This window comes from Athene noctua, chromosome 4, assembly GCF_965140245.1.
Source record: "Athene noctua chromosome 4, bAthNoc1.hap1.1, whole genome shotgun sequence".
NCBI classification, from domain to species: domain Eukaryota; kingdom Metazoa; phylum Chordata; class Aves; order Strigiformes; family Strigidae; genus Athene; species Athene noctua.
In genome coordinates this window covers 12,191,408-12,218,634 of record NC_134040.1, presented here as the reverse complement: position 1 = coordinate 12,218,634, position 27,227 = coordinate 12,191,408, and the positions used below count along the sequence as shown (strand labels likewise).

General features: G+C 39.2%; 2 protein-coding genes across 3 annotated transcripts in view; one reads left to right on the top strand and one right to left on the bottom strand.

The window, feature by feature from the left end:
* ACOX3 (acyl-CoA oxidase 3, pristanoyl) overlaps positions 1 to 105 on the bottom strand; it is a 37,212-nt gene extending 37,107 nt beyond the window's left edge. The window contains exon 1 of one of the 2 annotated variants that reach the window (XM_074904447.1): positions 12 to 105. The gene's annotated coding sequence lies outside the window, so the exon portion shown is untranslated. The remainder of the gene's footprint in view (positions 1 to 11) is intronic. The other variant, XM_074904449.1, reaches the window with a different exon arrangement.
* Positions 30 to 27,227, top strand: TRMT44 (tRNA methyltransferase 44 homolog). Its single transcript, XM_074904451.1, has 11 exons — positions 30 to 520; positions 3,860 to 3,977; positions 4,819 to 5,038; positions 8,496 to 8,564; positions 11,957 to 12,064; positions 13,397 to 13,468; positions 16,637 to 16,743; positions 17,395 to 17,578; positions 18,213 to 18,603; positions 20,024 to 20,140; positions 22,587 to 27,227. The coding sequence occupies exons 1-11, from the start codon at positions 97 to 99 to the stop codon at positions 22,817 to 22,819; spliced, it is 2,043 nt and encodes a 680-aa protein (XP_074760552.1). The 5' UTR covers positions 30 to 96; the 3' UTR covers positions 22,820 to 27,227.

Sequence of the window (27,227 nt, the reverse complement as noted above, 5' to 3'; positions counted from 1 at the left end):
GCGGCACCTACCTGCGGGCGCCGCCGTTCCCGCCTCAGGAACTGACGGGAGTAGCCTGCGCCGCGCTCCGGCTCCTCCCCCTGCGCCGCGGCCGCTATGGGCTCGGTGGGGACGGCGGCCGTGCGGGATGGCGGCGCCGCGCTGCCTCACGGCTTCTGGGCGGCGGTGCGCGTCTGGCTGGAGAAGCCGCAGGTGGCCAACAGGCGGCTGTGCGGCGCCGCCGTGGAGGCGGAGGGGCCTGTGCCGCTCGGGGAGGGCGGCGAGGCGGCTCTTCATCCCCTCGCCGCCGTGGGGGGCGGCGGGGCGCGGGCGGCGTCTGCCGGCGCTGCGGAGCTGGGCCGGCTCTGGAGGGAGGTGCGCGGCCAGCTGCCGGCGGGGCTCGGGGGCTTGCCGCCGCCCCTCACGCCCTGGGGCGGGCCGGGCCGCGGCTCCGAGCTCCGCGCCGTGCTGAGGACGCTGCTGCCCCGGGGGCGGCCCGGCGGCCCGCCCGCCCCGCTGACGAAGGAGCTGGCGGTCCGAGGTGAGCGGGAGCGCCGCTCCCAGGCGCTGCTGCGAGAGGGCGGGGACGGCGGCCGGAGCGCGGCCGGTGGGGGCTGCCGCAGGCCTGTCCCACCCGAGACTCTGGCTAATGGGACAAGCACCGCTTCGTCCTGCTTGCGGAAGGGCACATGGCCTTTTCGTCCTCATGGCGTGCTGCTTTTTTGTTACTGCTCTTCTTGCGCTAGGAAGTGTCAGCAGTTGAAATACAAATTACAGAGATCAAACACCTGTAGAACTCTGGTCTAAACAAGCCCCACATCAACCTGAGGAAAGCACGGTAGGGGCAGAGCTAATGGTTCACGTCTAGGTACGGCTGAGATGGGAAAAGCACTTAGGGAAGCCAGGCACCCTGCTCCTGAGGAAAAGGCATAGAAAATTACTCGTCTTTTTGTCTTTGAAAGGAAGAGGTAAGAAGGGCTGTCTTCGTGCCAGCTCCTGTCATAAGCTGCCCACACATAAAGGCTGCTTGTAATGCAAACCTAGTTAGGGGTATGTAAGGAGTGACCGTGTCCTTTGCAAATGCAGAGTTAATGAAAAGAAGTAGGCCGCTGTGGCACCTACCTGGCCAAGTTGAACTGTTTGTGTCAACTTTCTTATTGTTTACAACTGCTGAAAAATGAAGCTCGACTTGTTTGGGGTTTTTTACATGTCATGATGGTAATATTCTGCAGTAAATCCTACTAAGATAAAGAAATTAGTGTAGAGATTGACAGCTTTTTACAATAAACTTTGGAAAAAGTGTTGATATGGATTGAATTCTAATAGTAATGTTTTGAAAAAACTCAACTCTAGAAACAAGCTTACAGTTCAAAAGGACCTATAATCATTTATTTGGGACGGCTGATTTAGGATGCTCTCGTGGCCTATGATTCTTACTGATGCCTTAAAAAAGTATATGTTGCAGTTTTAGTTTTTCTTTTGATGATAAGATGTTCCTGAGCTACATCTAGGGAGCCCATCTGTAAGAAAAAGCCTAGAAGAATAACTTTTGTAAATAATAGGTTTAAAATAAAAAAAAATTTGGGGAATCAGCTAAGGGTGAGCCAAGATGGCAAGACTTGGTGTTTGCTCTATTGCTCTGTTTCCCATCACACTCAGAAAATTTTGGAGGCAGTTGAAATTTGATTACTTAGCCAATATAGCATTGCTAGTTTGAAGATTTGCAGTTATCAGACTGTTTGTTTTGATGGTAATTGAAAAACCATTTTCAAAAAAGGTTATGCTGAAGAAAACACTCTGGATAAACAATAGCTAAAAAGATTTTTTGCAATTTATAACACTTTATAATGTATATATATATACACATTATAAAGTAATAATGCATACATATCATATGCCATAAGGAATATATAAATGCTGTCCGAGTTACTTTATCGGAAAGATAGAGGGAATAAATTAGGATATTAAGGGTTTTTTTAAAAAATCGGTAGCATGTTAGTACTAGGCTTTATTGTACCGTTTGTATTTCAATGCAGGCGCCTCTCTTTGTAAGTTATTTCAAAAGAACGCACTCCTCTCTGTTTTTACTGTGTAGGAGTTAATTATGGTACACGCATGATTGACACAAGAGAATGAAATATGATAAAAGTTGCAGAACCTCTTCTTGAAATACAGTAGAGACACTGGAGTGTGTTGCCAGCTGTGTCAACCCATCTCAACTTTTCCAGAATCTTTAATGTTTGGAATATCACTGGAGATGAATGTTCTATTCCACAGGTGATAGATACTGTTAAGATCAGTGTCATGGTTGCTGAACATAACTCTTGGAAGTGTGGGAAAAGCGAAACAGCGAAAAATCTGCAAAACACACATTTCCTTAATACGTGGTGCCAGAACAGACCAGTGTTGCCATGGCACCAATGAGGTAGAGGCCATGTGTTCCCATTCTTCTACTTTTCTCAAGGAACATTTGACATGACTACACAGATTTATATTCTGCTCTTCCCCTTCTCTCAAGGACTGTTTTGCAGTACTTCTGTGGACCTTATCTCTCATTCTTCCTCTTTTCCCACGAAAACAGCGCACATCTTGCACCAAGGGATGTGCTGTGTCGTTACTCAAGAAACAATGGCTTGACCACAGTCCCACCCACTCACACATACATACTTTGATAAATACTAGCCCAAGTTTGTATCTAACTTGGAGGGATGATAATCTGATACCAAATCGTAGGGACAGATTGACAGATTCATGCTCCTTGTACCCCCCCCCCCAAAGGGATGTGTTTTGTTAAGATTTGGGCCCTCGGCTATGCTGAGTGATTTCCTGCGAATTAAGTGTGTGTGATCGCAATTGGGTGTTTTTGTCTGTAGTGCTATATAACCAACCTGCAGTCTGTGCATTTGTCGTAGGCAATCTCAAGAATCTGTAGATGTCGCATAAGAATAAACTGTAGTATTTGGTATTTGTGAACCTGACTGCTTCTCTTGAATGCAGCTGGACCTACAGCATACGGGCTGTTTATGCATCTGGTGTCAGGCCTATAGTTATGATCGTAATTGGCACAGGTATTGAGAGATAAGTCCAGCCACTCTAGCCCCTCTGATCTCTGAGGACCAGCTAGAACGCAAGGGGGTTCATCTCTTACCAAATTAATTCACTACCTTAAATGCGACAATAACTTAATATACTAACACAATACATGCACCTTCACCTAAAAATAGGTCTTCTCAGGTAGTCTCCCTTCAGTTAGAGGTACTAATTTAGGGATAGATAATGATTTTTTTTTTAACAGTGCTTAGTCCAGGAACACTAATGGAGAAAGCTGCATGAGACAGTAAAAGGGAAACGTAGCTCTACTTAATGATAATCATGCAGTTTGTCCTTGTCACATGCAATGTGTCTTTGAACTTGGCAAAATGGATAGACACTAATATTATTGATAATTTTTTAATATTGCACTGGTTGTTTGTCTAATACTGTGATGATACTAATAATTTGGAATGTTCTTCCCAGGACTCTGGATTTACTGTGGGGTAGGGGAAAACAGCAGCTTCGTGCTAGAAAAATCTGCCTATCCTTTACTTTATTAAAATAGTTACGTTTAAAGAAAATGAACAGTCTTACCGGCCAGCCCTAGATATTTTGGAAACATGCAGCAAAATGCTAAATTTGGGGAATTCAAACAGTTCAGCAGTTTCAGATATCAGGCACACCAAGAAATGGATCTATTCTTAGCATTGTGATTCTTCCTCTGTTGACCTAGGTTTTGCCTCATGAGTTTGCACTTAACGTAATAAGGAGACAAAAGTTTGTTGTGATGGTAACCAGGATGGTTTGCACTATGGAATAATATATCTCTGTTCACATATCTTTTCAGATGTTTTCAATGGAACTGTGACCTTTCTGCCTTTGGAGGAAAACAGTGAAGGAAAATACCAGATTAAAAAGTGCAATATTTATCAAATTCAACTTACACACATAAAAGGGGAAGAATGGTAAGTGCTGGGAGCGAGAGAGGAAGCAAACCCTGAGTTCTTGTAAGGATCACACCATGTTTTAGTATTGGTATCTAGGCGATTTGGTTTGTGTCATTTCCTGCTTGATTACTAAATGACAGTAGTGGTGTGATCGTAGTGCATAGTGTTCAGTTAAAAGAAACATCTACAATACCCAAACCAGATCTGTTTCAACTCTGAATGTATACATTAACTGTACATGTGTGTGGTCTAGAAAAAGTAAGAATGTGTATTCTGGTAACGAGAACTAGCTATGCCTGTGAGAGGTCAGGTTCTGTGGGTGTTACTAAGGTTGAGGGTCAAACTGGAATTCCTGTGAACCTACTGAGCTTCAGTCATTGAAATGTAGACCACTGCAGCTCGATCCTGAGCATCTGAGGGCGTAGCTCTAGTGAAATCTGCATAGAGATGATGACATAATGAAATGTACCAACTGATATATTTTCCTGTTGTTTTCTTGAATTCGATGAATTCAGTTTTATTAGTTAGTGTCTTGCTAAATCAGGTTGTTCATCATATGTGAGTCCTGAGTCATTGTGTTAAATGCAGCATGGACTCTCATGTACAGTGTTTGAATTGGCAGATAGTGAGCTGTCTAATAAAAATTCAGGGAAGACTGTTTCATTATTCAGTAACTTCACTGTTTTATTTTCCTTTTGGTTTTGTGTATTATATTAATTTCCTTATTCTCCAGTCTATTTTTATACCTGTGTTTGATTTTCTGATTTTCTCCACTTAATCATTGCTCTGTCTCTTTTTGAGGTAGCTGAAATAATGAGATACACTGTATTTATATGAAGTTTTTATTTTATTTTTAAAGGTGTGTGTCTATTCTAGTTCCATATCCAGAAGATTGGTTTTCAGATGGAATTGCATACCCCAAGCTAGCATGGCTTGGAAATGAACTTTTATCCAAACTAGCTAAATGGTCTGTGGAGCAAAAGCCCAGTGAATTTAAAAGTACACTCTCACTGATTTCTGTAGCAAAATACAGCAAGGTTTATCAAGACCTTAAAAACAAATACAAAGATATGGTAAAGGTAAGTTTAGCAAAAAATGCAGTAATAATATGCTTTCCCATATACTTTTTTGTTGTTTGTTTGGTGAAGCTGCTTCTTTTGCTAACTTTTTTTAATAAAAGAAGCAATTTAATTGAAATATGTGTTTTATGGTTTTGTGTTTTGGGGCTTCTTTTCTGTGTATTTGGGGAAAAAAAACCACAATATAGTATTTGGAAGAGCAAGTAGTATACTGGAGAAGCAAGATTTGGAACCAAATTCACACTAAATATCTGGAGGAGTTAGGTATTTTCCAGAGTGTATGTCTTCTAACAGGAACTAAGCAGTAGGGCTGTGGATGTAAATACTAAGTCATCCACACTAGAAGGCATAAGTAAAGCACCTCCTTCTCCAAAACCTGAAAGTCTGGAAACAGCACTGGTTAGCAAGTGGGTTAAATTTCCTCTTACCCTTCTTAAATTTGAATGCTATATTGATCTGTGTTTGAGTTAGAGGAGCAATATTGTAATATTGTTTTATTCTGGAGATCCTGAAAAATGACAGTGATCATCAAGCCTGCTACCCTGGACTTTAGGAGAGCAGACTTTGGCCTTTTCAGGGATCTGCTTGGCAGGGTGGGCCCTAGAGGGAAGAGGGGGCCCAAGAAAGCTGGTTAATATTCAAGGATCACCTTCTTTAAGCTCAGGAGTGATGCATCCTGAGAAAGAGGAAGTTAGGTAAGAACACCAGGAGACCTGCATGGATGAACAAGAAGCTCCTCGATAAGCTCAAACACAAAAAGGAAGTCTGCAGAGGGTGGAAGCAAGGGCAGAGAGCCTAGGAGGAATACAGAGAAACTGTCCAGGGATCAGGTTAGGAAGGCCAAAGCCCTGGTAGAATTAAGTCTGTCCAGAGACCTGAAGGGTAATTAAAAAAGCTTTTACAGGTACGTTGGTGATAAAAAGAAGACAGGAAAATATGGGCCCTCTCCAGAAGGAAAAGGGAGAGATGGTCACCTGGGATATGGAGAAGGCACTGCATGACTTCTGCCTCAGTCTGCACTGGCAAGGGCTCCAGCCAGACCACCCAAGACACAGAAGGCAAAGGTGGGGTCTGGGAGGATGAAGAACTGCCCACTGTAGGAGAAGATCACGTTCAAGACCAGTTGAAGAACCTGAAGGTGCACAAGTTTGTGGAACCCAATGGGACATATCCCTGAGTCCTGAGGGAACTGGCAGATGAAATGGCTCAGCCACTATCCATCATATCTGAGAAGTGACAGTCCAGTGAAGTTCCCACTGACTGGAAAAGGGGAAACATAACCCCCATTTTTAAAAAGGGAAAAAAAGGAGGACATGGAGAACTACACACCAGTCAGTGTCACCTCTGTGCCTGGCAAGATCATGGAGTGGATCCTCCTGGAAACTATGCTGGGGCATGTGGAAGATAAGAAGCTGATTAGTGACAGCCAACATGGCTTCACTAAGGGCAAATTGTGCCTGACAAGTTCATTGGCCTTCTATGATGGGATTATATCATTGGTAAATGTAAGGGAAGAGCAACTGACATCACCTACGTGGACTTGTGCAAAGCACTTGATGCTGTCCTGCATGACATCCCTGTCTCTAAATTGGAGACGTGGGTTTGATGGATGAACCACTTGGTGAATAAGGAACTGGCTGGATGGTCACATGCAAAGAATTGCAGTCAGTGGCTCAATGTCCAAGTGGAGAGCAGTGACAAGTGGCGTTCCTTGGGGGTTGGTACTGGGACTGGTGCTGTTTATCTTTGTCGGCGACATGGACAGTGGGGTTGAGTGCACCCTCAGCAAGTTCACAGATGTCACCAAGCTGTGTGGTGCAGTCAACAGGCTGGAGGGAAGGGATGTGCCATCCAGAGAGACCTGGACAGGCTTGAGAAGTGGGCCTGTGCAAACCTCATGAAGTTCAACAAGGCCAAGTACAAGGTCCTGCACATGGGTTGGGGCAATCCCAAACACAAATACAGGCTGGGCAATGAGTGGATTGAGAGCAGCCCCAAGGAGAAGGACTTTGGGATATTAGTGGATGGAAAACTGACTGTGAGCCAGCAATGTGTGCTCACAGCCCAGAAAGCCAGTGGTATCCTGGGTTGCATCAAGAGGAGTGTGGCCAGTAGGTTGAGGGAAAGGACTCTCGCCCTCTACTCCACTCTTATGAGACCCCCCTTGCAGTGCTGTGTCCGGCTCTGGACCTCCAACATCAGAAGGACATGGAGCTGCTCAAGCAGATCCAGAGGAGGGCCATGAAGATGATCGGGGGGCTGGAGCACCTCCCCTGTGAGGACAGGCTGAGAGAATTGAGGTTGTTCAGCCTGGAGAAGAGAAGGCTCTGGGGAGACCTTAGAGTGACCTTCCAGTACTTAAAGGGGGCTACAGGAAAGGTGGGGAGGGACCCTTGATCAGGGGGCGTGGTGATAGAATCACAAGTAATGGTTTTAAACAGAAAGAGGGTAGATTTAGGTTAGATACAAGGAAGAAATTCTTTACTGTGAGGGTGGTGAGACACTGGAACAGGTTGCCCAGAGAGGTTGTGGCTGCCCCCTCCCTGGCAGTGTTCAAGGCCAGGTTGGACGGGGCTTTGAGCAACCTGGGCTAGTGGAAGGTGTCCCTGCCCAGGGCAGGGGGGTGGAACTAGATGGATCTATAAGGTCCCTTCCAACCCAAACCATTCCATGATTCTATGATCTTTAGTGCTGTGTGAAGTAATGACTATATCCTTATACACCAGACTCTAGCCACAAGCAGAAAAATAATGATTAGATGGACAACCACTGTATGAAGTAACGGCTCTATCCTTATGCACCAGACTTTAGCCACAAGCAAAAAAAATTGGTAAATGCTTTTGTAAAACATACTGTGAAAATGTTGATAGGATTTACTGTTGATATTTCTGTGATAATATGAGAGAAAAATGGGACTTGCTGGTAAGGTAATGGTTCAGTCTTTAGCTCTGCAGTAGCCTTGTATTTTAATATTTGTTTCACTTATTTACAAAACAGGGATAATACTTCCACTTTGTCTTCCTACTTCAGATTTTGATTCTTGATAATTTTATGGCTGTTACATCGTGAAAATAGATTTACAAATATGTTATCAATGTTGCACATATATAAGCATTTTCCTCTGAGGGAGTTAAGCAAAAGGATGCATGCTCAGTGACAGAATAGATGAAGCAGTTTGCTTGTGTGACCTGTGCATATGGAGCTGTAATGCTCTTGGAAACTTTATTGACTGGATGACAGCACACATTCTTTACACCATGATTCTTATGTGTGACTCATAATATCAAACAGTCTTTATTTATAGTCTCTGTGTACATTTTTAATTAGGTTAAAATGCAAAATTCGTGATGTGCAGAAACCTGTTGGAAGTGGATGAGTATCCAGATTGCTCTGAGCACTTTTTGAAGTAATTTCAGATGGTGCAGAAAATTTTTCTTAATTTTTTTTTTTTTTAAAGGTGTGGCCTGAAGTGACAGATCCTGAGAAATTTGTTTATGAAGATGTTGCCATTGCCACTTACTTGCTGGTAGGGAACAACTTTGCCTGTTAATATTCTATATGGATCTATCTATTTTCTAAGAATAGAACTTCTCTAAAGAAAAATTAGTATTTTCATTTTGTAGTTATTGCATTTTTTAAAAAATAGAATGACTTGCAGTTATTACTGGCAAAAGGAAAGCAGCAGGAGAAATTGTGGGTTTTCTGTGGTTTGGGGTGGGGGTTTTTTGTTTAGTGTTTTCCAGCATAACTTAAACCGCAAGTGGAATTCATGCCTGTTGCTGTTCAAGTCGTGTTTGTATTCTGATCTTTTTTCGTAGTACCCTCAACAGCATTTCAGGGATTCATGTATGATAAGTGATTACAGGAGGTAGGCATTTTATAACAGAATTGGAAAAAAAATTAATGTGACAAAGCAAAGGGAAAAGAAATTGATTTGTTTTTTCATATTGCCCTGTACCACAAAGATCAGCACAATAACCGTGAAAATTAAGTTTAGAGGAATACTAAAACTTCTCTGTGAAGATTGAAAAGATTTGCAGTCCTCTGTCACAGGAAATTTATGACCTACACAGACAAGATAGTTTGGTTTGCGTTTTTCTTAAATGATGACGTGAAAAGCACTGATGTATCAGAAAGATACTGGTTAGATGGACCAATTTGGAGATCAGAAGCTATTGTTTTACACGTATTTCTATCTTTTAATTTTATGCTAAAGGTTTTTCAATGCTATGCCTTTCCCTGATAAAAGTTCAGCTCAAATCCTGTCTTCAAATACAGTAAAGCCAACTGTAGCTGCTAGGAGTGCAGATAAATGCTTGGTGCAGTTTTTAAAGTCACCTACCTACTTAAGAATCTTGTGAAAATTTGGTGACCTGTAGTCAATAGAAACTTCAGGCTTTTAAACAGCATCAAAATTTGTCACTATGTAGGCACATCAAATATTTTTGACTGCTATCCAGAGTGTGGCAAGAACATGTCAACCTTGAAGTATAATGTAGATACCTCTTGCATCTTTTCTAAATCAGTATTTGTAAGTTAAGTCCTTTACAGAACTCACTGAGGACTAATTTATTTTTATAATTGACTGTTTAAACCTAGAAGCCTGGTTTCTTTTCCCGTGAAGATTTTTAGAATTGTCTGAGGAAGCCTGGCTGACCTAGGCTACTCTCAAAATCTTGACTGAACTTTTTACATCAGAGAAATGATCATGATGAAGTGGTCATACAGTTGGACTAGATGGTTGTTGCAGATCCCCTCCAACTGAACTAATCTATGATACTGGCATGTGGGAAGAATTATATAATAGATTTATCTGTTAGATGTTGAAAATTTGTAGCCACAAGAAAACTCTGTAATGATAGAATTTTTATGCACAAGTGTTAGTTTACGGTGATAATGTGTTTTAGATGACATAGTATTTTTCAGAAAAGTTGCTGAAATCATGCAGTAAGTGACATATATATGACAGCTTAAAGTATGATACTAATAACTGAGCCTCCTTGCAAAATTTTTGGGTCTCTATACGATGGTATATAGTAACTCACTACTTAGAAGTATGTTAAACAGCTGGTTAAGAGAAGGTAGGTCCAGTGTCAAACTTTTATGGATTTACAGCATCTACACCTGACCTCATTTGACTCTGAAAGGTCACCTACTGTTCAGGCACAAGCCCAAAGCAGTAGCTATTCAGTTTGCATCATGAGAAACTCAGCAAGAAAGGGAGGAGGAGTGTAGGAGATGATTAGGGATTTCTGGGATACAGCCTAGGGTGCAGAATGCAATGATTGGTACATGTAAAAATGTAGACACAGCCTGATAATCTCATGGGTTATCTGCAGCTTCTTTCCCCCTACCAAAATTGCCAAATTAACAAGTAGCAATCTTACAAATATTAATTTTCATGGTTAAACACTCTTGAGGATTTTTGTTAGTCATAGTAAAAAATAAGCGTGCAGAGTTGATTAATATGTGCTCTGTAGCTTCTCACTGAAGGAAAAAGTTTGACAGTGACAGAAAGCAACTAATCTGTGCCTGCAGACTGTCTCATCCCACACAGTGGGTTATGAGGGAGGTGAATCTTTTGAATTCCCCAAGAACCTGCGTGCCGGTGGGAGAGCCGGTCTCTGCTGGGCAGAGCCTCAGGGCGGGCCGAGTCACCACAGTGACTCAGAGCTCAGGGGAACAACTGTGCTCGTGACTTTATTAACTGACCACTTTAGTAAGGGAATGGAGACGATCTGGCAACCATCAATTTATAACCATCCTGGGAACGAATAAAGGCACTTTGATGATGGGACTATTTTCCTAATAACCCACCAATGATCAACCGATCGCAATTCAATTCCTACAAAACTTATACACGTGAATATATGTAAGAAAGAGAGAGAGGGGAGTAGGGGATAGGAAAAGGGGAAATTGCCATCCTTGGATCCCACGTTGTTGCAGAGTAGCCAGCTTGGTCCATAGGTGGCGGGTTGACCAAGACACACGTGGGGTGTTGCCTTTATATTGTCTCTCTTGTGCATGCACAGTAGGTTGTTCCAGAAGGTTCTCATTTTCTCTGGCTTGTACCTGCGCAGTTGGGCAAGTTCTGTCTCTGGGCAACAACAGGAGGGAGGGGGAGAGAAACGGCCCACTGCTCCACCTCCACAGAGCTTGCTCCACTTCTCCCCCACAGGGCACCCTACTCGGGTTGTTTGAGACATCCTCTTTACAATCAGTTTTTTGTTTATGAACAGTTTGACACAGGCAAACATCCAATTATTAACTAATTATGAATTGCATAACTGTAGAAGTATGGGGCTAGAGCAGGGCCTAGAATTGGGCTAAAAGCTTTGGGGTCCCTTTAGCTGATGTAGAATTTGGGGCAGCTGGCTGTTGCTAGGTAAGTTACACATTGTTCAGTAGAAAGTATACCGATATACAGTCAACTGATAACATTTTGGGTTTTATTTTCAGCTCTGCCACCAATTCTTTCTTTAATACAGTGGATATAAATGCTTCTGTGGTGTTACTTGCAGAGACACTGTTGAAGTTTACTTGCTACTTCCCTTGCTTCCTCTGTTCATTTGTTTCACCCTTTGTTTTAGCAGCGTATGTCACATTTATGTGCAGTCTAGTCCAGGGTTGTATAGTCTTGATTAATTTCAACTTCCGGGGACTCGGAAGAGAGTGGAGGATGTGCTTAGCACTTAGAAAATGATTGATACTTTGCAACATAATTCCTGCCACTCTCCATAAAGTTTTAGTGGGTTTTGTATTGGTTTTATTTTCTCCTTGAAATTTATTTTCTCTGTGAGTACACTGAATGTCTTCTGCATTCTCTCCCAGCGTTCTCTTTTAATTTCCAATAACCTTTGCTGCTTTCTTACAGGGAAACTTGAGAGCAAAAGTCTAAAATGTTTTCTCTTGTCTTAGATTCTGTGGGAAGAAGAGAGAAAGGAAAAAGGGTTGACCAAGAAACAGTCATTTGTAGATCTTGGATGTGGAAATGGTCTACTGGTTCATATTCTGAACAATGAAGGGGTAAATAGAGGGTTTTTTAAAATAATAATGAAAACCCAGAGATAGTCAATATTCTTGTTATGATTTCCTTTTATCTGGCATGCAAATATATCCAAAGTTAAGTTAATCCATGTTGCTAAAATGGAATTTTGTCACTCTACCAGGAGATAATCCTAGCAGAGCTTTAGAAACCTTTCACTTTTTTACCTATTTTTATTAGTGCAATTCATTTCAATTCAAGGCTATTTTTGTGAGGTAAGAAACTAAGATGGAAAAGAAAAAGTAATGGTCTAATATTGTTATGATGTACACAAAGGAAAAAGGAATGGGGAATCTTAGAATCATAGAGATTCTTTCTCACAAGATATTTTTCATGAGCTTAATTTTATTGAAAGGTAACTCTACTTACCATGTCCTGAAAAAGTTTTTCTGTATCTTTAAAAATAATTTCAGGATTTCTTAATTGTGAAAATGTCTTAGAAGGTACCGTGCTTTTAGGAGTAAAAATGCGGTAACAGCAAAATTCAGTTTCTTCAAGCAAAGTTTCTGAAACAACAACAAAAATTCAGTGAGATTGAACAAAACCCAGTGAAGTTGGGTCTGTCTGTTTCAAAAAATTGTATTTTCCACTTTAGGGAGAACATAGTAATATTTGTAGAGGAAATTAGTATCCTCTGTTAGATCAATAGATGTCGGGGGGGGGGGGGGGGGCTGTAGCACTGACAAACGTTGACCATCAAAAAATCATGTGTGTGAGAATTTTATGAGACTTTTTTAGTAATTTATTTCTGCACAGGTTCTTGACATTCAAATACTATTCCTTATGCAGTCTGTATTTCTTGCTTTAGTTTCTGGTCCTATTTCCTCTTCCCATTAGTTCATACAGGGAAAAGTGTGTTTGGACTCCAGCAGCCTAATTGACTTCTGTAGCTGAAAGGCGATTCTCCAGCAAGGACTGCTTAGAATAGCACTTTTCTCTGAGTCCTGTGGGTGCTACCATAGTACTTGCCTTATGAAAGGTTTTGATATTTTAAAAACAAACAAAAAACAATTTACTTTTGTAGAGATCCAGATTTTCAAGAGCAGTCTCAGTAGGTATGCCCAGGTAAAATTTCAAACCAGATACGTTCTTAATGTTTCCTAGTCTTTCCCTTCATATTTAAAAAGGAAAAAAAATGGATTAAAAGTATTCAGCTTCTGCCCGAAATGGTGAAGTTGTGTTTCATTACATGTCTAAATTTTAGTATGTATGAAAATAAGCAGTGTTGATATGTACATTTAGCAAGTCTGTTTGACAATTTCTGCTATAAGTAGTACTTACAAATGATACTTTTTGTTGTTCGAATGTTTCAGCATTCAGGTAGAGGAATTGATGTAAGGAGAAGAAAAATATGGGACATGTATGGACCAGAAACTCATTTAGAGGTATTATGCAAATGTATGTCAGTCTTGCTAATTTGTAACTCTGTTCATTTGTTCATTGCTTCCAAGTTGTGTTGATACAAATGTAATCAAACATACCAGGTTGCAGAAAGTTACCTAAAGTGATCTATGGGTTTGGTATGATGCCACCCGTATGTCTTGTGGGACTGTAAAGTTGTAAAGGGAATTATGAGAGCAATGCTGTATCATACTCTTGCATTTTGCATCTTAGTTGCCATCTGAGAAGACTAGTGTGATTTCCTACTGCATGTACAGATATGCACACCATTGAAACAATTTTTGATTTTACTGGAATTTCAGTATTAAGCAGCTTTGTTTGCAACACCTCATAAAAGATATTAGTATCCAAAGTTGTGAGTAATTTTATTCTTGAAAGTGATTCTGACCTTCTAGTGCTTTCTGCTGTTTTGGGGATAGAATTCTTGAACCTCAAAGGAGCCAGTCCTGCTGTACTGACCTCGTGGTAAATAATTGCAGTAATAGCCTTCAAAAAAATGAACAGGAAAATGAATCTGAAAGGGGGATTATATTTCAAGTTTTACATTGGCATTTTTATGAGGACAGGAACAATTTTAGCACAGAAACATTCACTTTAACTCCAGCTGTTCTTGGTCTGATACTTGTTAAAATGCGGCACTGATGAGCAGGTACCCCTTAGAAGTGAGGTATTACTGGTTTCTTGTTCTCTGCACTCCTAAAACTTCTCACTCTGTTCTCTCAAAAATTGTCAGCTTCCAATATATTAGAAGAATTTTCCACCTGTAATTATCCTCTAGCCATTTGGTTTAAAAGTTAGTTTAACATATCTTTGAATGCTAACAACTTAAGTCAACAAAAGAGCAGTGGTTTTCACAGATGGGAGGTGGAGGTTTCACAGTCTTGTGCAGCCTTCTCTTTGCCACCATGCCATTTTGGGTACAGATTGCCAAAACTACCAGATTTCTTTGCTGCAGTCTGCAACCAGATCTTAATGAAAGACTTCAAGAGACAATCCAAAACAGCAAGCTGTCGTACTCCTTCATTCCTGTTGTACTACATTAAGTCACTTCTGCTCGTACCAAACAGCATCTTCTCTTTTCCTTCATGTTATATATTCCTTTTTCTGCCCACATTTCTGTATTGTGGAAATCTTTAGATTTTTGTACGTTCACTTCATATTAAGGTCTGGCTGCTTACAGTTTCTCAGTTTTCTTGACTCATAGGGAAGCTTCTGAGCTGTCCCTCTCTGCAGCATGAGGGATCAAAATAGAGAAGGATGGGTATAATTTATTTGTCTTTTAAAAAAGACAAAAAAAGAATCATTCACAGGGAACAGAAACAAGTGGTCAGAAACAATAAAAATACCCAAAATGTTCATATAAGGAAAGTACTGATTTATGTAGGAAGGAGTTACATAATGAACAGGAAGGGTGAAATGATTTTCAAGGCTCCTGGAGCCACAGAAGGAGAAAGCACCTGCTCACAGCCTTTTGTTACCCTCAAAGCTAATTTTGTTTTGATCTTAAAGCATGAGTTGCAGGATGAATATTGCCATCTGTGACATTCAGTGCCAATACTAACAATATAAATAAATGTAACAGGTGGCACTCTGCATTGCCAAACTGCTGTCAGACATGGTGAATACAAATTTGATTATGGGTGACTGTCAAAATGTGGAATGTGGCACAGATAATTCATGCTATGCCTAAATTGAATGATCAAAATTAGAATGTAACGTAGGAGTAACTTGTTTAATCAACCACAAGAAAACACTTATCAAACACTTGGTTTAACATCTACTAACGTGCCAAAAAGAAATTTGGTACATATATTATCTAGAAATATACATATATACATAAATAGAAATGGTCAGAGATGTAGTATTTAAAGTGAACAATAATAAATCATACTGATACTTACAACACCTAACACAGTGCTTTCTGAAGAGAATTGGAATGTAATGGAGGTAGTCTCAGATTACTGAAATTCCCTAGTAAGTGTGGTTTGTTTTTTTAATTTCTACACAGATACTACTTTGCATATACATGTGAATTTTGACTTCATAAAAACATGCATTTTGTCTGTAAAAAGAGAGTGTGGGTATCATTTTCAGGGCTTTTCCTAAAGGTCTGTAGAGACTCAAATTCTAAGCTTTTTTTCAGATCTGCCCAATAATTATTTTAAGATTCATACATGTTCTTAGAGAAGAGTATGTACTTCCGAGGTATCAACATAATTTCAAAATTTCTTTGCTGAACTTAGTTTAAGGTAAGAAAGTGTGTGTGCATTCAAGGTACTCTAGAACTTTTAAAATTTAACTTATATGAAAAATTCATCCTGTTTGGTGGTTGGGTTTGTTTTTTTGGGATTTGGTTTTTTTTTAAAGAATAATAGAATAGGATATTTTTGACTACTGTGAGTGAGAATTGTGATGGGAATGCTTCTGTGATGACATCTTCTTAATCCATGTTTATTGATTGAATTTCCATGAGGCAAAATACTATTCTAAGAGCCACCAAAGAAGCCTTCTTTCTCTAACCTGTTGTTTCCTAACTTTACTCCTGATTTTGCATGTATTATAAGGTAATCCTGACACAACTTGGAAGGGAATGGAATGGCAGCATAGACAAGGGAAAGTGTTAGGCTGGAATAGGTTTATAATACATGAATGATAGGGTGTGAAGAGTGGTGTTCTCTATGTTAGGATTTGATTTGGGAAGAGTCCGTAAGAAGAGGAGATGATAGTGAAGCTGTTCTGATTAACTGCTGTACGGGTCCTAGGACTGTGAGACATAGCAAAGTAAGCGGCTTTCTGAAAAATTGAGTCCAGACATACATGTGACAGGAGGAGAACAGCAAGAAATCCTAATCCTATGTATGATATTTGTTTACAGATATTCAGGGTGCCAGATACCTTAATCAAAATAGTTATTCTGCTCTTTGACCGACATTTTGTGGGTAGCTGTTGTTAAATTATAAATCATAGCTATAAAAAATTACTACCTGTCAAAAATGCAGATTGAGGAAAATGTTGGCATCTGCCGTTCTCATTCACCTTGTATTTGTCAGCTCGTATGAGTTTAGATTGTTGCTTAGTGCTTTATTAACAAATAAAATGCATTTAAAGAAACTTGTAATAAAATTCACTTAATGTATCTTTTGCTTTTTTAGGAAACTACCATCGTGCCAGGGGACAGTCATCTCTTTCCAGATACTGACTGGCTCATAGGAAACCATTCAGATGAATTAACACCATGGATACCTGTAATTGCAGCTAGGTATTTGCAGAAGGAGGGGAGTGAGGGGGAAGCAATTAAAAAAAACCCAAACAAACCCAAACCAAAACAATGGTCTTGGTGAAAACTGTCACTTTTGCAGCCACACCTGCTGTCCTTGCAGGACTTTCTGCTTTTGATGCCAATTGATTTTTAAAAAAATATTCTCTTCTGTGGACAAGCACAAATGTAGTATTTACTTTCTCATACAATTCAGTACGGCATTTTGCTTTTGGAGTTCAAAAAACAGAATGATTTTTATTCTTTAAATGTGAATCTGTTATTTGATTTTTGTTGTTGTTGGCGGTTTTTTAAAATAAAATTGTTGTTGGTTTTGCCTTTTCTTGAACCATTGTGTTCTTCACAGACAGCTACAGTAGTTTAAATCTAGAGATTGGGTCCTGTAAACAAAGTTGACATGGTAATTTGCTATGGCAAATACTTTGTGAAACAGTATTTTTGATTATGCTAATAGATCTGGTGAAAGAGGAACGTATAAATACTATTTCATGAAGCTCTGTCAATAAAAATTTCTATTATTGCTTGTATTTGGGTTATATATTGCTTGTATATTGGGTATCTGATGGGTTATTTGTTAAATTTGTGTGTTCTCTGAAATAACTTTCCATTCAGCACTTTTGTTATCCTTTGTAGGTCTTCCTATTCATGCTGCTACTTTGTGCTGCCATGTTGCTTCTTTGATTTCCATGGAAAATACAGCCGAAGACAAAGCAAGAAAACTCAGTACAGAGAATATCTTGATTTTGTTGCCCAAGTGGGATTTGTATGCGGCTTTCATGTGGAAGAAGACTGTCTCAGAATTCCATCAACAAAAAGGGTAATTTTGGACTGTGTAGGGCTTTTTTTTTTAAGCTGAAGTATATGGATGTTTGTTCATTATTGTTGTAAGATCAGACTACAGTCACATTACTTGAGACAATATGCTCTGAAGAGAGACTTAAAAATACTCAGTTTTCTTGGGTATTGTGCTCTTAATGTCATAGGTACACTCCTAGGGACAAGAAAGAATGGAAGGCTTTGTGGTTATTTCTTATGCCACACTATAGGATGGAAAACTGAAAACCCATTTTTTGCCTTAATTTTTCCACCTGTCCATGTTGATTATTTGTACTTAATTTTGCTGGTTTTCATGTCCCATGAAATTCACAGTAAAATGTTCTTAGAGTAGGAAGAGGCGTCCATCTTATTTTGTATGTAATCTGAGGGTCAGGAGCAGTCTTGTTTACTCTGTGCTTGTATGCCCTGATGGATTATGGTTTGATTATTGGATTTCTTCTGTAGCACCAATATTCAACAACTGCAAAATCCCTCAGATGTTAATGAGCATTGAGTTTGAATTAATACCTCCTGTAGGTAAATTTAGAAGCCTGCATAAGACGTGCAGGTTGGATTACTGTGTTTAAGCGTGGGACTCAGTATAAATAGTAATTTACCCGTTTCTACTAAAATAGGTAAGCCTTATTGGAAAAAAAAGGACCTATCCACCCACTGAATGTGCTCTGATTGACAAGCAGATAACACAATATATTAATAATCGTCAGACCTGTGCTGTGGTCACGTGTGACAGAAGAGTTGGATTTAATCATAAGGATCACTCTGATGGTGTATGTGAAGAAGCAGGTTCAGAACTTTGGGAAAATGAGACTGAGATTGCTGGAACAACTTGGATGCCTGGATTTCAACCCAGAGAAAAAGTAGAACAAATTAGAAATTGTGCTTCCCTCCCTCATGATTTTGTAGATGATGTGGTTCTCAGTGTGGCAAACTTGCTGTTAAATGCAACCCCCCAGAAATCATGTTCTAATACACACGCTGGAAATACAAATACCTGGAATCAAGGAGGTGAGGACATCTTTCCTTTACGTTATCTTTTGCTTTTGCTGGTAGTGTTACTGTAAATTTGGTCGCAAAAGAACCCTCTAAGACTTACTTTGAAGTTCTAGAAGGTAGACATTTTTTATTGCACTATTGGATGCACTGGGGATCACTCTGCCCAATGTGCATGCCAAAAGAGCTTATACTGCTCAACAATTTACATATGCATTAGATTTCCGGGAATAGTTACACATACTCTTTTTCCTGGAACTAATTGTAATATTTGCATCCTAATTACACATGCACTTTAAATCTCTTAGGGTCTTTCCTGGGGGTCTTTGCTGGTCTTCAGGGATGTCCTTTAGTTGAACTCTCCTCTGGGGCACACACAGTGTGGGTTAACCTACACACTTGTTTTTCTTCTATATAGTTGGTTGGTTCTGGCTGCAAGACTCCAGGTGCTCTGAGCCCAGTGTCTGCTTGTTTTGAAGGTTTGATACATGTTAAGCAAAGACAGACCAGTCATACCAGGGTGACCTTCAAAGGTGTAACAGAAGGTGTCTTTCTACTTGTTGTTTAAGGCATCAGTAGAGGATGTCTTTTCCAAGGAATTTACATGTTTGTGAATTTAGTAAGTTAAATAGATTTTAGGAAATACCAAGGACAGCATAGTAGCAATCAAAGGCTTTTTCTTTTGCTGTGTTTTATTGCACACTAAGATCCAAATAAGGCATATAAGAATATCTTGAAATTGGTGTAGGGTTTTTTCCCTCTACACTTAAATACTAGGACAGAATCAATTTTTATTAAAAAAACCCCAAACCCAACCCAGAACTCTTCCCCATTTACCAAAGCAGAACACTCTACTTGGGAAGAACATTAGGTTTATTTTTGGATAGTCACATAATAATTAGCTATAATTCTGTAAGAATTGTCTAAGAAGTAGTTTGAAGTCCATTTGATTATCACATGATTAGGAGCTCTCGGTTTAGTCTGAGGAAGAAAAAGAATAGAACTTGCTGTTAATTTTATAAGCAGTTCTCACTATCATCTTTCCATTTTCTGTGCATTTTTATTATTTACTTGCAGTAGTTTGTCATATTACTGTTACAGGAGATCCTTTGTGTCATTCTCTCTGCTATCTAACTACATGCATGTAATCAGTGCTCATCGCAATGAGGGTTATATGCTACTGTAAAAAAATCAGGGAAAATAAAAAAATGTGTCTTACTGTGGAAATTCTGACTTGAATCCTGTAGAATGACAATTGCTGTTTTACAGACAATATTCATATAAAATATATATCATGCATGGGAGTACAAAGTTTCTGCAGTACTGGTAGATAATTAATGGATTCTGCTCATAATCATTAACTTATATAGAAGATAAATTTTCTCAGGATTTTATATATATACATTTTTAATAGCTATATCATCATTTTTTGCAGAAAGCCTTTCCTTGAAAGAAGTAGCAGAACACTTAAATAAAGAGACATTAAAAAGGCTAAAGAGTGAATGTGGAGGCCTGCAGACACTACTCAAGAACAATCATCAAGTATTTGAAGGTAAAGGGGGTTTGGGTTTTGTTTTGTTTTTCTTTAAGAAACTGTTTTCTCTATATGTAGTTAAACTCAACTGAAAAATTACTATGGTCGTGGGGGCTTTAAACTGCTTTTATACCTTTGTGGAAAATGGAATATTCTCTATGTGCCTATTGCTCCAAGATACTATTAGTAAAACTCTTGAATGAGACTGGTGAGGTATCTATCAGCAGTGTTCTAGACTGATTGTATCTGAAAAGGCAACCTTTTGGTTAAAGTGGTTAATCTGATGCTATTGTTTGTCTTGGAGAATTCTTATTTTTCCTATAAAGTATTGATAATTTTGGGGCTGTCAAATGCAGAGCAAGGTCACTAAAGCATTTAACTGATATTTAGTCTGGCCTTACCAAGCCCCAAAGTATAAATGCTGACACAAATTAAAACTAGTCTCCGTAAGAACCTGTAACTGTGAGGCTTGATGTATTTATGTGGCCTGTGGTAGCATGGCAGAAAGAACTCAGTAGCAAGTTTCTGTGGTTGGCGGGGTTTTTTGATAGCTGTGTTTTGTTTTCTTCTGTGTAATGTGGTGTTATGTTTTGTGTGGGTTGGGTTTTTTTTTTGTCAGTGTGGAGTTTTGCAAAAGTAAGGTGTAGTTTTTCAGTAATACAAGATCTTCAAGGTTTTATCAGTATTAAGGCTGCTTCAAATTTGAAAGTGTGTTAACTTCTTGTGTCCCAACAGTTCTGTATCAGCTGTAAACTATTGATCAACTAATCCATGGCAAATAATCCTGACTGTAACCTAGTTGCTGCCAGTGGTTAATTTAGCCAAGTTTAGTATCCACTAAGGATTTCTGTACACTTGACAATTATAAAATGTGAAGCCATCCTAAAATCCTTTTGAATTACCATCCATTGAAAAGAGTTGCTTACTCTGCATTCATTATGTGTCTGAATTTGATACCCTGTAATTAGGGATAGGTGGAATAGATTTACAACCTGTTACATGAAATGAGCATTTTACTTTGGCATGGATGCTGTCTGCACATTATCTCTGAATAAAGACTAGGATTAAGGGGATCTTTCTTCATAATTTACATCACATGGAAACTCCCTAGGGCTTCAGTAGAGACCATTTGTTCTTGCATTTAGTGGCATGTCACCATAACAAAGGATTTGTCAGCAGGTGGCTGTAAGGACATTGCTTAAGGCAAAGAGGACAGAGAACATGGCTACAGCTCTTGTTATCTTTACTGAAGTCTTTTAAGGACATGGAAAACATGCACACACACATGCAAAAATGAAGGGGCTTAGAGTAACTGATCTGTGGTAGTTTCTTTTGATCAGTCATCTTCTCCAATGCAGGATGGATTTTCTAGGGAAAAAAAAAAAAGCAAGCTTGATCATAAATAGCAGTATATCTACTAATTTTTCTGTATCTTTTGAGAGAGATTTTAAAGCTCTGCTGAACCCACTTCTGGATTGGCATTATATGAGTTCAGATCTATTTGTCTATCACAGGGAAACCTGGAGGGATGAATTCATCCAGGCCTGAATGTATGATATTAAGCTTTCACTGGACTAGTTACCTTTTGGATAGCAATTGTCAGAATGCAGAATGGTATCAGTTTACTGTTCCAAGCTACAAGTGTGTGATACAGAAGGTACAATTGAAGCAGAATATGAAAATAAAGCAGTGCAACTTGGAAGTGGCAGACTGTACTTATTTTCATTCTTGTTTTTCATCTACATATTTTCTTTCTCTCTTACTAGCTCTCTTTTATTTGGTTTTGTTTACACATTTAAGGAGGTGACAGAGGTTCACAAATGTGTGTGCAGTTTATGGTCCTAACACAGCAAATTAATTTAAAAAACCCCAAAGTGCTGAATCTTTATTAACCAATGATAATTCACAGTTGATTCATATGAAGGGTTTAGACTTTTCATCTCTTTGGTGCAGTGTATTTTTGGGACAGTGAACCATTGTCTTTGCAAGAGCATTTCTGTGTAGTGAAAGTAGTAGATTTACTAGATTTTTGCTGGTAATCACATTTTAAGTGTGGAGTAATAAAGTATCCAACACAAGAAGGATTACAGTTCCTGAAGCTTCTTTGTCAGGACTTGCAATCTAAATTCAGAGGATTTTAGTCTTAGTCTAAATGTTCCTAACTGCTACATTTAACAGAAATAAACAAATCTCTACAAAGATGATACAAAGGTGCCTCAAACTATTCAGCATCCCAGTAAAACATCTCACAGGGAAATCAATCACTTCTTTAGACTGTCTGTACATTATCTTGGTTTGTTTTGCACTCCTTTCTATGTCTGTACAAATGACACATTTGGTTTTGCCTGAGTGATCCATTTGTAGAACGGAACATTATTCACGGAATGTCAGTATTAATTTTTTCCAGTATAATTCCCATAGCTGTCTATTAACAGCTGCATTTTTGTTTGTTTTTAAATCTTAGTTCTAAATGGGAGAGTTCATATTCGTGACTGGAGAAAAGAGAAACCATCAAGGAAAACTAAGCCTGAAGTGAAACGCCGCCTTTCAGCTGAAGCATTTAAAACACGTCTCTGTTGGTTTTTCATTCATCATCCTGATGGTTGTTCTTTGCCTTCTGAATCTTGCCCATATGCTCATGGGACTGAGGAACTAAGGCAGTCTCAGATTATTAAAAAGAAAAAACATACACAGTAATAAAATGCTGCCACTTATGTTTAAGCTTGTGTACATAACTGAATCTGTGATGGACTTCTGGACTGCCTAGTACATGAAGATCTGTACAATGTGGAGGGTTTTTCTTCATTCCTATGCATCTTATTTTCTGGTTGTTTACAAGTTCTCCTGTATTTTTAATTCTTTAATTTCTTTATTAATGTGGAAAAGGTATAGTAAAGTATGTATATGCTTTGGGGTTTTGTCATGGCTTGTCTAACGTTCATTTGTATAAGTAGAAAAGTTAAAAAACTTAATTTCCTAGGACACTCTTCACGATCTTTGATCAAATCAAATGTACATGATGCAGCATTTTCAAAACTCTGAAAATCAGCTGTTTTGTTCCAAATTTTCCAGGAGGATTTATGGTTTCTTATGACTCACAGTGGCTCTTGGAAGTCAGAAATAGGAGGTACTTCACTCTTTCCTGACCTGACAGCTTTTACTCCATGTAACTATGGAGTAATACTACTTATTACCTTTTCTTTCTTGGCCATACACTGCTGCTCCTTTCCTTCCTTTTCGTACTGATTCAAAATGAGCATTGGTTTGAAGAATAATTTTCGTGGAAGTTACTGTGGGAGTCTTTGCATGTAGCCCTTTTTACGGCTCTGGGCCATACTCTCTTTTCCCTTGTTTTTAAAGTATAGAGTAACAGTGGAAAATGTATTTAATAATCAGAATGGTAGGGTTTCTGGTTATTGGATAACAAAGCAATGACTTAGCACCTTGAGCAGGTTATGATTTTCTTTGGTAGAATATTATTTTCTTTAAAATGTTTAACTTCTAAAGTTAAATGTGCATCTAAAGAAGGGCAACAAAGCTGTTGAAGAGTCTAGAGCATTAGTCTTATGAGGAGAAGCTGAGGGAAACTGGGGTTGTTTAGTCTGCAGAAAAAGGAGTCTGAGGGGAGACCTTACCACTCTACAACTACCTGGAAGGAGGTTGTAGCGAGGTGGGTGTTGGTCTCTTCTCCCAAGTAACAAGTGATAGGTTGAGAGGAAATGGCCGCAAGTTGTGCTGGAGAGGTTTCGATTGGATAATAGGAAAAAGTCCTTTACTCAGAGAGTTATCAAGCACTGGAACAGGCCGCCCAGGGAAATGGTGGGAGGAGTCACCATCCCTGGAGGTATTCAAAATATGTGTTGAGGTGGTGCTTAAGGACATGGTTTAGTGGCAGATCTGGCACGTTGTCCTAGTGTCATGATTCGTATCTGTCAGCTGCTAAGTATGTGTAAAGTTCAGTATCTGCTGCACAAGCTCTGAGACAAGGAATAATGCTGGTTCTGGCCTAGTTTGTATACTGATAGTGTGAAAATCTTTTGTGATGTACTGAGACAAGACTTTGATTCCAAACCCTACTGATAAAAGGGCAAGATTTAAAAAAAAAAAAAAAATAAAAAATTACTAAACAAGAAATGTGGAGATGAGAGCAATGACATAGAAACATTGCAGGACTAAGATGTCTAGGGCTAAAAGTAAATAACCCATGTGAGAACTCTGTAAGAACTCAGGGAATCCAAAGCACAAAGGAAGGAAGTAATTGAAGACAAAGCAGAGGAAAAAATGAAAGATGACACTGGAAATATTTTTCAAAACAGATTCAAAGCCACTGTTCTCTCACGCGAACTTTAAGCTGACTGGTTGCAGTCCACTGCCTGCAGAAGTAGGGTCTAAATATAGTGACAGGGTGGGAGCAAAGGCCTGACTGAAGTGTTGTATGTTCCCTCTTCTCCCTTTACATTTCTCTTATGATCCTGGAAGAAGCAGCTCTTGCTAGGTAACAGTGATCCTCATAATTGCAGCAGTGCCTTTTTAGTGGATCACATACCATATTATCCAATACGCCACACAGTACAGCTACCTGGTCTACCTGTAACAGGAGCTGTGGTGCACTCTGAGCTTCCCTGATGGCTCTGCTCTGCAGTGCTGTAATCCCGAATTTAGCACTAATCAGTACTGTGTTGCAGTCACTGCATAATTTACACATTTTAAAAGGAAGAGATACCCTCTGGTGAATCACATTCTAAGGGGCAAGTTGGGTGTAGTTCAGTTATTGGACTAAGGGAAAGAATAGTATAAACCAGGTAAGCTGCAACTCTTGTGAAGCAGGGCAGCATGGTAAAGGATGGAAGTTGATGGTGTAGTTACTGTTGTAAGAATCTCAGAAGAATATTTAGGTTATTGATGGGCTAAGAGTTGAGAAAAAGCCATGGAATTGTACAGACTTCCGTGTAATCAAGTGAGGTTGTTGCTCTAGTTATCCTTTGCCTACATGCAGCGTAAGAAGAGTTCCCCAAGATGCTTATTTGCTGTGGTAAAACTGGTCTGTCTGAGGAGGAGGCCCCTGTAGAATTAAGTTCATGCTATCTCCAGATGGAAGTTGTTTCCAGATGGTGCAAAAAGCAAAAACAGACTTTCAGTTCTGTTCCAGTTGTTGGTGTCTTCCCTAATGATTCACCTTGGGCTAGGATGTGTTTACCTGAAACAGGTGATTTCCTGAGTTCACCTGTGGAGCCCCTCAGACGGGCTTGCAGGAAGTCAGGAGTAAAGCTAGAAGAAGGTTGGTTGCATTTTGGTTTGGGTTTTTTTTCCTTCTTTCCAACAGATGCGGAGCGAAATACGTACTTGATTCATTGACATGGTAAGACTAGTGAATTAGTTTTAAAATTACTTTTTTTATTATTTGTGCAATGCTATGATAACTAGCATACTCTATTACTGTAGTACACTGCTGCCTTTGTATAGACTTTGTTTCTGAACTCACCAGCATGCAGATCTGTCACAGATTCCTGTTTGGCATCACTGCAGGTGGCAAGCCTGCCAGTGAATCTCCTGTAATTACAGAAACTTCCCTGTTGCTTGGAGAAGTGGTGAGAGAACATTTTTGCATCGAAATGCCAGCCTTACATAATTCTGCATTTAAATGTGAAGGTAACTGCTGAGGGTGTAAAATAGCTACTTTATTTAAATTCTGTGTCTTGTTGCTTTCTCTGTCATCCACAGTCTTAAAATTGCATTAATACAATATTCAGCTTTGGCAATGGATGAAATACTATACAGAGGAAGAATTATTTTTGCTTTTGATAAAAAACCTCTTGCTCCACAAATGATTCAAGCATAAAGTCTTAGTTGTTAGGTGACACTGGCATTTTACTCCTTAGTTTATTAGTTAATTTGGGTTTATTTGAAGCCTTCTTTATAGGGCGAAAATACGTGCTGTTGTAGAAACCTTACTTGAGTGAGAATATAAAGAAGTTAGATACTAGATTGCAATCAGAAATTCTGGGATCTAGAGATTTTGTATTTCCATCTGTAGATAAGCTCGTTTCATTAAGTCTGTATAAATACTATAAATAAGAACAAAAAAAAAAATCTGTGTTTATGTTCTCTCTTAAACCTCAGAAAAGGACTGAATTTTAGTTTTCTATCAGATCCCTAAAACTGAAAAAAATCACAAGACAATATTTTTACTCATTAATATTTATATATATAGCTTCACAACAGTCTATTTTCTGGTACATTTCAAGCAAGGAAAATTTTCTCTGTATGTATCATGTGGATTGTCTGTTTACATTATTACTATCACCACTTAATGTTATAAATTATTAGCCCAAATTTAGAGCAATTCCTTGAGGAAGTCTTACAGCTTGTCTGACAGCAAATACAGGCCTCTAGGTGTGCTTTGTAATAAACTTGGGCTGCTTCTTACGGGTTTTGGGGCTGCTTTGTTCAGGTTCAAAGTTTTAACTCTTTATCTTTGGTGATCTTAGCATGTTTTTATGAACTGGAATCTAGCTGTAGCTATATAAAGTAGGCAGGAGTGAGCAATCAATAGCTTTGCTTAGGGCACTATAATAGCAAATATTTCACCATCAGCAGAGATGAAATCTAAAATCTGGAACAGTTGTACCAGTGACAGCTGAAACAAATATTGAGACAGGTGTCCAATAAAGTGTCTAAACATTTGGCATCAACTGAAGTCAGACATTATGTTTTGTTATTGCTGGTAACTTCTGTTTATATAACTGAAAGAGTATTTTCATGCAAAAACTGCAGTTAATTGGGAACTCATCCAATGTGTCATGCCAACATGTTGCCAAAGGAATACCTTTCACAGTCACCTTTTTCTGCTGTTGTGTTGTGCTGGACCCACTGTGAGTAGCGTCTCAAGGTTTTCCTCTGGAGCGTTGGCACATCTCCTCTTGCAGAAGCCCGTTGCGGCAGCACTGTATATATGTGGCAATGGATCCATGACAGGGCTTTGTGTGTTGTGAGTAGTTTTTAGTGAACACTGTTATTTGGACCTGCCTAGTTTATGCATTTTGTTTGTATTATAACTTAATGTTCATATTTATCAGGTAGAAATACATAACTGCAGAAATAAATA